The sequence below is a fragment of the Delphinapterus leucas genome, chromosome 1 (genome assembly GCF_059928025.1).
Source record: "Delphinapterus leucas isolate spDelLeu-1000000601 "Yukka" chromosome 1, BTC_Dleu_Yukka2, whole genome shotgun sequence".
Classification (NCBI taxonomy): domain Eukaryota; kingdom Metazoa; phylum Chordata; class Mammalia; order Artiodactyla; family Monodontidae; genus Delphinapterus; species Delphinapterus leucas.
In genome coordinates, this window is record NC_143129.1 from 115,884,155 (window position 1) to 115,897,135 (window position 12,981).

Genomic DNA, 12,981 nt, shown 5'->3' on the forward strand with positions numbered 1-12,981 from the left:
ATTTTATAAAGAGCAAGTATATAAGACTGTAATAACTGATTTTAAATGCCAAGAAAATATTTTTAGCAATGCTTTTTATTTCTATACTTAAAGTTTAGAAAGTTTTATTTTAATAAAGAATTATCTCCTGTGAAATAAAAAGTAAAAAAAAATTTACAGTTGTATGTTTGGAGCTGTACTTTTTCAACACCTTTTCTTGTTTTGTCTCTTGTGCTTCTCCCTGTTGCACCCCAACACACGCACAGAAAGAGGCTGATTGTGCCTGCAGTTTACAGAGCAGCATACTGCTTAAATTTTGTTTACCTCTCTAGTCAGTAATTATTCTTGTTTTTTTTACAATGAACATCAGGTTTTGATAGTCAAACAAAAAATGGTTTGTGATATCTTCGAAATACTTTGAAGGCTACTACCACCTGTCTCCTGCTTCCAATAGGGAAATTTAGTATAGAAATCATCCTCATGGTCCATCCGGTTCAGATTCTGTCCTCAATAGAGGCATCAAGCATGTACTTCAAGTGTTTGATTCAAGAAGTCAGCCTCTGAAGGTAGGGATATATCCTAAAATATCCCTGCCTGACATATCTATATTAGCTCTTCCTTCTTTTATTCACCTTTAAAACTATATTTGTAATTGCAGCTTTTGGGATAACATGTTCCATTAATTTATTACTTGCTATTGAAGTATTGCTTTCTTTAATTTGTTCTAGGTTCATCTCTTTCTCAAGTTTAAGAGGATACATCCTTATGAAATTTTGTGACACTTAAGTATGCATACACCAGAAGGGCTGTACTCAAGTTAGTTTCTTCTCATGTGGTAGCATTTCCTTTGATCCTGTTTAATATTTTAGTTTCATTGTCTGGATCATCTACCGTTCTACTTTTCTTTCTTGTGATGATGTGAATGTAACATGAATGTGGATAAGAACAGGAAATTTGAATTTTCTTTCTAGTACCTTCCTGATTTCCCATATCATGTTGATTCTTTTGAATGCAGCAGCACCTTGAATTACCTTCTCTTAGAAATAGTTGTAGGTTCTTTACTATCTTTCAATTAATACTTAATGCTTGTCATCGCAAGTATTTTGGATAACATTTCCATGTATCCATTACTGACGCTTTCCTATGTTGAGACCCACTTTCTGTAGTGTATTCTATCAGTTATTTAAAAACTCAGAAGAGTTTGTCATAAGTAAACCGGGAAATTTCATTTGCAGTCTTCCTCTAGATCACTTTTAGCATTTTAAAGTGATTCCTAGTTCAAATCCTTGGGGATTGCACTGTGTGTTTTCACTTTATTTCTGTCTTGAAATAATTTCTTTATCTGTAACTTCTTTCAATTCAAGGTGATTAAACTTCCTAAATAGTCTTTGATGTGGAAGTATAGGTGACAACCGCTTTCCTCAATTTTCTTGAAGGTTTATCATTTTAAAAAACTCCAATTGCTTAATCAGGCATGTTTTCTCTTTAAGATACCATGTTGATTTCCTCTTAGTGAATTTATACTGAACTAACAGTGTTTAAAAAACAAATCTTTTTAATGTAGGTTGAGGGGAGAGTGAGTGGTGTCTTTGCATCTTATATACATTTTGAACTAGAAGTTTTATTTTACCTTTAATATATTATTTTAATTGAATTTCCTTCATTGCTTTATAATCAATTAATTTGATAAGTTAAAAAATCCTAGATTTATTTTTATTTCTTCCTCAGAAACTTTTTTTTTTTTTAAAGATAACTTTACACAAATAGTATACTGGAACCTTATTTCAAAAATATACTTTTTTTGAGTTTTAAAGAGATTAAGTAACTTGCTCAAATTCACCAAGCAAGGAGTGATAGTGTGGGGCTTTATGAATCCAAAACCCTAGTTTAACTGCTGTGCTGTATTACTTCAGTCTATAGCAAAAGATGTGAAAGGGCAACATCTTGGGGCATGGAGATATTGTTTGAGCATGTAAAACTAAAGGGTAAGGATTGTATCTTTGCTTAAGATATGATAGGCAGCATTACAGAAATCACAGTATATTGTTCAGATTTAAAGGAAATAATATAATTTTTTATTAAACTATATAACTATAACTATAATCAGTATAGTCTATGGTGAGATTTCAAAAGCTATGTTTGAGATATTTTTAATTAAATGCCATCAGAACATATTAGATTGCCAAGTTCATGTGATTTATGCATACTGCACTATAATATTTTCTCTTTATCCAATTTACCATAATGTGGCCATAATTTTATTTCTAGGTAGTAGGCCTGTACCGATTATGTGGCTCGGCAGCAGTCAAGAAAGAACTTCGAGAGGCTTTTGAGAGGGATAGCAAAGCTGTTGGTCTGTGTGAAAGCCAATACCCAGATATAAATGTAATAACAGGTAATAAATAGATGTTATTTTTATGTACACATTCTGGAAAGACTACATCTGCACGAAAGAGAATTGAAATACTATTTTGTAGCCTAAATTTAATTTGGTTTTATTCTGCAGTCTTATTTTCCTTCTTTTACAAACACTACTGTGTTATTTTCTGTGGGGAGATACCAAGATATGGTCCCTGTCCTCAAACAGCCAACAAGTGTTGGGAGGAAGAGACCTACATTAAATTAACTGTAGTAGCTAACAGAAGGAAAAGGGCACCTTTTCTTCATAGAGAGATAAATAAAATGTCATCAGAGTTCAGTTTGACTGGAGCTGACATAATATAAGGGGCATTGACTATCTGGTTAGAGAATTTAGATTTATTTACTAGGCAGAGGGGATCCATCAACGATTTTTGAGCAGGGGAGTGAAATCTTTAGAGATAGTCTTCAGGAATATTTATCTGGCAAGTCTGTGTGATGGACTGAAATTAGAAGATACAAGAGGAAGGAAAACCAGTTAGGAAGCCTTGGCAATAGTCTCAGCAAGGAGGTAATGAGATTGGATGGCATCTGGCAGCAGCAGCAACAGCAGGAAGAAATAGAATTGAAAGTATTTGAAGAAAGGGAGGGCCCAGACAATCCTGACTTTGACATCTGGTTGATTGGGTTCCATTAGCAGAAGTAAGAAAGCTGAGAGGAAAGCTACTGCTTTCGGTGGAGAAATGTAGAAAAAGATTATGAATTGGGTTTCTTTTTCAAACTTACATATTGAATTTGATGTACTAGTAGGAGATCTCAGTGGATATATCAAGGATATATCTCCTACAGCTAAGGAGAGGATATAAGTAGAATGTGAGGGATCTGCTGTTGACCCAGGTGATGAATGCAATCCAATGTATAGCATTGTAAATACACTTCTAATACCCCGACTGGTGGGGGTAGAAAACGGCAATTTGATGGTCATTGGCACTAGTTGTAATTAACGCCTTGCAGTTGTCTATAGAGTTTGAAAAGACAAGAACTTTGAGGATCTCCAAACTTTGGAGGCAGGCAAAGAAAGAAGAAACAGCTAAAGAGATTGAGAGGAAAGGAGTCAGAAAGTATGGGAAACAAGAGACTACAGAGTGTTAAGGAAAGGTGTGATGCACTGTCATTCTGAGAGATCATATAAAATGAGAACAGAAAAAAGGCCTTTGAATTTGGCCATTAGGACATTTTTCATAACTAATCGATATTCGAGGCCTATTGGCTTATAATTCCATGTTTGTTTTTTGTTGTTGTTTTACTTTTTATTAGCAAAGTTTTCAAGCATATACACAAGTAGAGAGAATACTATGATAAACCTTCTTTATCCATCACCTGGCTTCCATAATCAACACATGACCAAACCTGTCTCATTTATACCCCTCATTTGATTCTCCCCAAACTTGGATTATTTTGAACCATATCTCAGCTATCACATCCTTTCACCTACAGATGCTTTGGTATGTATTTCTAGATCATCTATGTATTTTGATAGTCTTTCTCTTCTCTCTACTGTCAACTACTGTTTTTTTTTTTCTTGCTGTAATAGCGTTTGTTTTTCTCTTCTAATTTGCTTTCTTATTTTACACACAATTAATTGTCTAGGTGAGAATTGGAGGAAGGTTCAACTTGCACATATTCAAGAGATTTTTATTAGTTGAAATCCTTAAAGCTAACTGTTAGGATTGAGGCTTTCCAGATAACTGAGCTTCCCAATCTCTGAACTCTGAATGACTATATTTCATAGAATATTTAATATTATATTCTTGGATAACTAAAACTTCGATCCCAAGCATTTTAATTCGGAGAGGGAGCAAACCAAAGCACTTTTTCTTTCTCTTAAGTTTTAGCAAACCAGAAATAATGGTTACTTTTATTTTATAAAGGAAGAAGGCATATTATTTCTACTAAAAAATGGGTCATTTCTACAAAAAAGTAGAATTTTTCCCTTAATAATGTGTAATTAACAAAATCAGCAAAGGACTCATTTTATGAATTTATTAAAGAAAAATTTTATAAATAGCAATCCTCAGAAAATTACACTCTATAACTAAATAAAAGGAGATTTTGTCTTGGTTGAAGACTTTCTTGGAGATAAAAATTATGTCAAATGTGTATAATTTAAAAAGATGAAGTGATGTGGTTTGAATTGATTATTTGTTATAAGAGAAGGTCCTTAGTTGGAAATTTGCAGCCTATGCAGAAGGTATGACAATAGGTCAATGAAACATTCATAGAAGCATTCTTTTCTAAAATTGAGAGTTTACATAATTTATGAATTGGGTATTTCTTGGCTTTATTCTTTGTATATTCCATTTCAGTAAACCTGTTTTTCAGAAGAACCTAGAGCTGTTTTCATTCTTGATAAAAAGCCAATGGGATGACTTAAGGTTTGCCTGAGAAATATCATTGAAATTGCAATAAAATATACACAAGGGCTCATCGTGGCTCAAAGTAAAGGGTATTGTTGATTTGGGGAACTGGCCAGTAATAGTGTTGCCTCATGTGTTTGTTCCACGTGAACTCACATTTCAAGTAAACTTTAAAATATAATTAACTGTTAAGTAGGTCTAAAAGAAGAGATATTAATGGAGTGAATGATAGAGTTTACTCACAATTTAATGCATTCTTAGTAGCTGGCTTGTCTGGAATACAGAATGAAGTGCTCCAGACAAACCAGATTTTTTTCAGTCAGGTGCAAAATTTAAGGTATAAAATCTATTCATAGTACAAGAGAAGAAATTGGAAAAGTCAACATTATTTATTTAGTGATTATTAGAGTTTTAGGCAGAGAGAACAGGGTGAATTTTGTGATTGAGAATTAATAAAATATAGGTACTTCAAACCAGCCTCTGAGAAGAAGTAGTTTTAGAGATTAGAATGACTTGTTTTTAGTGTAGTGATACGTATATCCCACCATGGGGATGAGTAGAATTTCTCTGTGTAGTTGGTCCTGTGCCTGAATGAGGGTGAGAGGCATATGGTTTCATAGTATCTAACTATTACAGGGCAGCTTAAGAGATGTAACTAGACCCAGCTCTTTATTTATCAATAATTGCCTGCTTCAAGTACATGATAAAAGTTTTACTGTGTTGCATTAAATAAACTTCATCATAAATTCTCCCCAAGTCTTTTTTGAAGTAGCTCCTGTCACATTAAAGATTGTCACCACAATTTTATTATCTTACGGTTTTTATGTCCCAAAGTGTTTGAAAGATGTTAAGAAGGCAATATGGCTTTAAGATGCTCCTGCCTATCACTAAGTTTTTGGGATAAGGCCATATAGCTAATTTCTAGACTGATGAGTAGTCATATCATACATGTTACAACGCACTATGAGTACCATCTCTCTGTTTCATTTTATAAAATCTTTTGATTATTTTTCCTGTGACGTTTGTCTGCTTATAGAAAAGCAACTATAATTTTTACTTCATTGAACATAATGTTCATTGAGCATACTTTAAGTGCTTAATATTTGTTATAATAATTCTCTCTTATTTGCCCTCAAATTATAGTGAAGCAAAGTAATCTTGAACTTGGGTTAATTTAAAATTCCATTTATATTAATAGTTGTTTAGCATATTAATCATATAAAGGATAATGATATTTGAAATACATGTTTCACTAAGGTATAAAGTTATCTTTTCTGGAGATCTTTTAGGTTTTGATTTAATATAATTGCATTACAGGGCAAGTCTCAAGCTACCAGGGCATATTGAGTTTTATAAGAGCTAACAAGTCTTGCTTTGTCAAGGAACAACTATGGAACCTTTAAAAAAGATTATGCCCTAAAGGGTTAGTAGTGTCTTTATTTGGCAGCTACAGAAAATTGCATTTTCACTTTCTAATTGTAACTCAATGCTCTTTACACTGAATGTTGCAATTCATTGTAGGAAACTAATGATAGTAGTAAAGATCACATGATATAAGTTAAGGAATGTGAATAAACAATTGTTGCATGCGTACTGTGTACAAAATGCTTTATCATTATCATCACTGTATGTCTAACATGTATTGATTATTATTATATGCCAAGCACTTTATATATGTTGTATCTCTTTGTATATATTGAAGAAAAAGTTTGGGGCTTCCCTGGTGGCGCAGTGGTTGAGAATCCATCTGCCAATTGGGGGGACGTGGGTTCGAGCTCTGGTCCAGGAAGATCCCACATGCCGCAGAGCAGCTGGGCCCATGCGCTGCAACTGCTGAGCCTGCGCTCTGGGGCCCGCGAGCCACAGCTGTTGAGCCCACGTGCCTAGAGCCCTTGCTCTGTAACAAGAGAAGCCACCGCAGTGAGAAGCCTGCGCACCGCAACGAGGAGTAGCCCCCGCTCGCCGCAACTAGAGAAAGCCTGTGCACAGCGATGAAGACCCAACGCAGCCAAAAATAAATACATAAAATAAATAAATTAAAAAAAAAGAAGTTTGGTCAATATCCTCTTGGCTCCTTAGTGCTATTTCCAGGTTATTACCTTTTTACTATTGAGTAGGAACTTATGCTTAATGAAGGAATAAGGCTTTTTGGAGGCTCATGGCACACTCTTGCACCACCTCTGCCTTTCGTATTTAACATCACTTACAGAACTCTTGGGCATTCCCATTTATTCAGTGAAGACTTTGATACCTCGCCTATGGTTAGATTTCCAACTGGAGTCCTGCCATCATCCTGAATGATTTTAACATACAAATGACCAATCCAGAACACTCTTCTTATCTAACCTAACTCTTATTGGGTACCAACTGCTACCTTAAACTCTTGAAACGTTCTTTCCTTGACTTCCTTGCAGCATATTTGCCTGTCTCACCCCCACCCCCATCCTGCCTCTTCTTACCACTCATAGTCCTTTAGCCATTCTTCCTACTGATGTTCTTCATGGCCTTCTCTTATCACTAGGCCTTCTCATATCATGCTGTATGCTGCCCTGATTATCGCAGTCATTCCCAAGTTTCTAGTTATCATCTTTAAGTTGATCATTCTCAGGTCTGTGTCTCCAGCCATCTCTTTCCTGAGCCTCAGATTTTTATATCCAGTAGGCTTGAATGTCCCGTAGATACCTTAAGCTTAATACGTTCAAAATGAAACTCCTTCCTGTACCCTAAAACATGGTTTTCCTCCTTCTTCTCCTATTTCAAGTAATAGCACTGTTATTCACCTAGATGCTGAAGCCCCAGACCTAGGAAATATCCTTACACCTCCTTTTCCCTCAAAATGACAAATGTATTTTTGACCCAGTGGTCCTGTTTTGGGAATTTGTCCTACCAACATACCTGCATACATACAAAGTAATGATGTGCAGGTTATTCATTGTAGCATGTTTTGAAATAACAAAAGATTAGAAAGAACCTAAGTAGCTGTCTCTTGTAACTGACTAGATCAAATTATGGGACATCCATACATTGGAATACTGTGATGTGACTGTACAAATGTTTGAAGAAAATCTCTGTGTACTGAAAATATGGCAAGGATGTGATGTTAAATGAAAAAGCAGGAAACAGAACAGGACATATATGCTATCTTTTATGTAGTAAAGGGAAACAAATAGTAATATGTTATTTACATTTGCATAAGCAAATACTGGAAGGATGCATAAGAAACTAATGAACCATGGTCTATCAAATTTAAAAGATTTATTAGATGGGAAACTTCCTTTATGATCATGTTTAAATTCAAATTAAGCTCTCAAACTAAATTCCTGGCTAAGCTGAGAGCATTTTCTAAATCAATATTGTCTCTATTAAGGTTTTTGGTGTCAGAAATGTCTTCTATATTTCCTTGTGATCACATTCTAGCCTTTAGCTAGTATCTTACCTACCTTCCTTATATGTAACAACCATTAATTACTCTTTCCTGTTTCCTCTACTATAGGTATATCATCTCTTAGTTCATAACTACTTGTGGTGTGTTTGAAATTGACTTAACCTCATTCTTACTATAGTGACAAGTCTGATGTTTTCTGTTCTTGGCTTTTGGTTTCATTTGTTTGGTTTTAGGAATGATTTTTTCCTTCCATAGTATAGCATTAGAGATTATCCAGACTATCCAGTATGTATGTTTAAGCCATATCTTCTGTATTAAAGAGGAAATATATTTATATAGCTCACTTATTTGCATGGGCTTATGAAAAGCCTAGAAATTAAAAATTCACATAAATGGAATAATTTAAAATTAATATTAGTATGCCTTATTTTCTTTTACATGCACTTAGAGGAGCTTTTTATAAGGGATTTACTTTATGAACAAACCTAATATGTATGATAATTGGCTATTATGTGTGTACATTATTAGCATGGTTTCAAAACAAGTCAATTAGTGAAGCAATTTCTAAGGATACAAATTGCTATTGTTTTGTTATAATACTTCTTTTTACATTGTTGCTTTTATTGTTTTCAGAGTGTTAAAAGTTCGCTGTAACAATTCTTTGAAAAAAAATTCACCACAGTTTTTTATTTCCCTCTAAAGACTAATTGCCATCTGTCTCTGGTTTGTTTTCTGAAGGTGTTCTTAAGGATTATTTAAGAGAACTTCCTTCTCCTCTGATAACAAAGCAGCTTTATGAGGCTGTATTAGATGCAATGGCAAAACATCCTTTGAAAATGTCATCAAATGGTTGTGAGAATGATCCAAGTGATTCTAAGTACACTGTTGACCTGCTGGATTGTCTGCCTGACGTCGAGAAGGTAAGCACAGTTGATATGCATTGAAGGTAAGCACAGTTGATATGCATTGAAGGTAAGCACAATTGGTATGCATTCTTTTTGGAAGCCAGCTAATGAATTGTATACTTAGCTCCAGAGCTACAAATAATTTTTTAGATATCTGACATTCGTAGCACTCATGAGTTTTAGCTCTGCCTTTGCCAAAGGCTACTTAAACAGCATAAATCTAGAAACTGCTTCTTAAACAGAATAAATCTAGAAAATAATTTTATCTTTTCTGTATATGATTTTAGCCTAGGCATGAATACTCCCTATAAGTTTTAAAAGAGTATTGTTATTATTAAAATGATATATGTTTATTATAGAAAATTTAGGAAGATATAGAAAAGAAGAATGGAAATTATAATTATCAATATCTAAAGGCAACGATACTTAACATTTTGGTGTAGTTCCTTTTAGTATTTAAAAAATATGGTACCTGATTGGTGTACATGGCTTAGCCTCAAGACTTAAACAACCCTCACCACCACCATTTCCTTCCTCCTTGTCTCTTTCCATTTGCCCCCTCCCCACAATCTGAATCTTGGGACCAGTATCTTCAGGTATGCCTGCAGGAGAGATAGGATGACTGAGTCTGCAGAACTAGTTTTAGCCTAACTTTAGCTCTTGTTCCTTAGAACAAAAGGGAAAATAAGGGAAAGAAATGTGGCCAGGCTTATCCAGATGAGGCTGGCTTTGCCTATGTTTCTTTCTTTTTAAAAATTATTTATTTATTTATTTGGCTGTGTGGGGTCTTCGTTGCGGCGTGTGGGATCTAGTCCCTTGACCAGGGATCGAACCCGTGACCCTTGCATTGGGAGCACGGAGTCTCAGCCACTGGACCACCGGGGAAGTCCCTATATTTCTTATCATATGAGAACAGAAAGTCCAAGAGTGAGTGGGTAGAAATGTTTTAAGCCCAATACCTTAATTCACTAGTTGATTGTAGTCATCTGAATGGCCTGTACTCTGTCTGGTTAGATTAGCAATTACTGCTCCTTTGAGTGGGGAAGGGGAGCAGCTACAAAGGTAGACAGAAGCAGAAGGGTGGGGTGTGGGGTAGAAATATCCCTTCACCAATATAAGGTAAAGTTATACGTGTCATTTTACTTATAAGTGAAGGTTTGAGTGTCAGGGAATGTAAATCACTTGCCCAAGAGTATATAGCTTTTTTGAGTGTTGTAGTCTATCATATGAATTTCGGTCTTTCTGGCCTTAAAGTTCATGCTGTTAATATTCTTTCTAAAAAGGCTGCATAATATTCCATTGAGTAGATCTGACGATTTATCACCATTCTGTTTTGTGTAATATTTAGGGTTTGAACCTATTTGTATATATTTGTCCACAGATTTCTTTTCAGTTAGAATTACTTATTTGGAATAGAATTTCAGAGTGGAATTGCTGATTTAAATAATGTGAACATTTTGAGGCTCTTAATACATTTTTCATATTACTTTTCAGAAGGGACACAACAAGTACATTTTTTGGCTGATCTTATTTCGTAGACAAAAAAAAAAGATTTCTTATTTTAGGTTGTGTTTCTTGGCTTGCTATTGAGATTGAACCTAATGTATTTAACCAGTTGTGTGTGTGTGTTTGTGTGTGTGTGTGTGTGTGTGTTAACTGTGTTAATCAATGTGTGACTGGTTTTGATTTCAAAATATCAGTCTAGTCTACTCTAGATCCATTTTGATTTCAAAATATCAATCTAGTCTACCCTAGATCCAATTTTCCCCTCATTCCTTCCCTTCACAACTAAACATTGAGCAAACGTTTATTCTGGTGGTTATCACTTCTTCACCACTCATTTACTACTCAGAATATTGTCATCTGGCTTCCTGCTCCACCTCTGTGGACCTGTTCTTGCTAAGGTTACTAGTTACCTTCTAATCATCAAATCCAGTTGTCACTTTGACTCCAGAAATGTCATTTTGATTTTTTTTCTTTCTTTAATAATTTTTAAAAATTACAGATTATAGTTGGCACTTATTTCTTCAACACAATTATGAAGAAGAAATTACACACTTTGTTAAATGATTGATCATATGCTAGTATATCAAAAAACATCATTCCTTTCCATAACTGCTTAAACCTAAATAACCATTCTAACTTCTTGAACAAACTCCCCTTACTAGTTTTTTCAAGGATTTAAAAAAATATTTTTCAATCAATTTTTTTTTCATTTCTAATTATACTATTCTTCCCTTTTCCATGGTTTGTCTACTTAAAATATTTATTAGCTAAGAAGCGCATTGACCTTTTTCCTAACTGGATCACAATAGAACCTAGCCATGGTTGGCTCCCTAGATTTTAGGATGTTTGTCCCTACTTATGACTACAGGATTTATCTGAACTTAAAAATAAACATTCTCACCCTAATCCCCTTTCCATTGTAGCCTTTGCTGTTATCTTTTTAGAGGAGGGAAGAGAGGAAAAAGTTGATGGTATATTTTCCCAGGGACTCCAGCTGAAATTTGGAATGCATTCATGAGCACTTTATAGAATGTATATTTTAACCATTTAATGAATCAGATTATGTCACTGAAACCTAAGGGCCCTGTGTAACATTTCTATAAGAAAATATATTTCAAGTTCCAAACATCCAACTTACAATCAAATCTTTGAAACAACCTTTTAAAAAGTGATAGTACGCCCATCTATATTTTCTGGTATAAATTGTGTCCTTGAATTTGCCCCTGTGTGACTGTGTTAAGTGAAATTTAATTTAATTCAATTTAGGCAACCCTAATGATGTTGTTGGATCATTTGAAATTGGTGGCTTCTTATCGTGACGTGAATAAGATGACTTGCCAGAATTTGGCTGTGTGCTTTGGACCCGTATTATTAAGTCAGAGGCAAGAGACTTCCAGCCATAACAACAGAGTCTTTACTGATTCAGAAGAACTTGCAAGTGCTTTGGATTTTAAAAAACATATTGAAGTTCTTCATTACTTACTTCAACTCTGGCCAGGTAAATGATTCTATGGAAATATTTTTCTCTTTCAATGATAGGGTGTTTGAATTAGCTAATCATTAAATATGCCCATGTATGATTGAAGAAAATCTTTTCTAGATTTTGCTTTTTAAAATAGTTATGAATTGATACCTGCCCTTTAGATTTCTCCATTAAAATTTTCTGCTTTTGCTGATACTATTGTAGACGTAGAGATAGATCAATGTATACATTCTGGATTTGGTCAGCTCTGGATTTGAATCCTGGTTGTGTCACTTATTAGCAGTCTGACCTTGGACAAGTTCTTTAACATCATAGAACCTCAGTATCATCTTTTGTCCTGTGGATTAGTAATATGTTTATAGAATTTATAGGAGGATTAAATAAAGAATTATGTGTGTAAGGTGTTCAGCACAGCTCTTAGCACATAATAGGTACTCAGTAAAATATTAATTTCTTTACCCTTCTCGTTTTTATTTCAACTGATATAAAGCAGAATTCATTTTTCTCCTTAAATCAGTTCTTCCTCCTGATGTCTATACTGTATTCATGGTCATTCTTCAACTTATCCAGCCTTGAGCTGACAATTACCTGCAATCTTTCCATCTTTCTTATCCATCCCCATTCTACTCAATAACAAAAGGCTGACAGTTATTTTTCTAATACATCTCTTATGTAGTTTCAGAGCTAAAAGGAATATGTATTTAGTTAGATGTTTTATAAAGGATCCTGTATTTAGGTTCCAAACATTTCTTACATGGTAGTAGCCCCTGCTTCCCTCCCCTCCCCTGCATAGTACCAAGTGTGAAGGTACTTAGATGCTTACTGTAGTGCACAGTGGTAGAAGTGCTTGGGCCCTGTAGTCAGGCTTAGATTCGGATTCGACTGTGGCACTCACCAACAGTGTGGACTCAGGCAAACACTAGTTTTCCTAGGCCTCAGTTTGCTTCT

General features: G+C 34.6%; 1 protein-coding gene across 3 annotated transcripts in view; it reads left to right on the forward strand.

Moving 5' to 3' along the window:
- SYDE2 (synapse defective Rho GTPase homolog 2) overlaps window positions 1–12,981 on the forward strand; it is a 41,671-nt gene that overhangs the window by 18,961 nt on the left and 9,729 nt on the right. For 2 of the 3 annotated variants that reach the window (XM_022580943.3, XM_022580942.3), the window contains exons 4-6: window positions 2,248–2,374; window positions 8,878–9,059; window positions 11,817–12,048. In XM_022580943.3, coding sequence (XP_022436651.2) covers window positions 2,248–2,374; window positions 8,878–9,059; window positions 11,817–12,048 — 541 coding nt within the window. The other variant, XM_089920228.1, reaches the window with a different exon arrangement.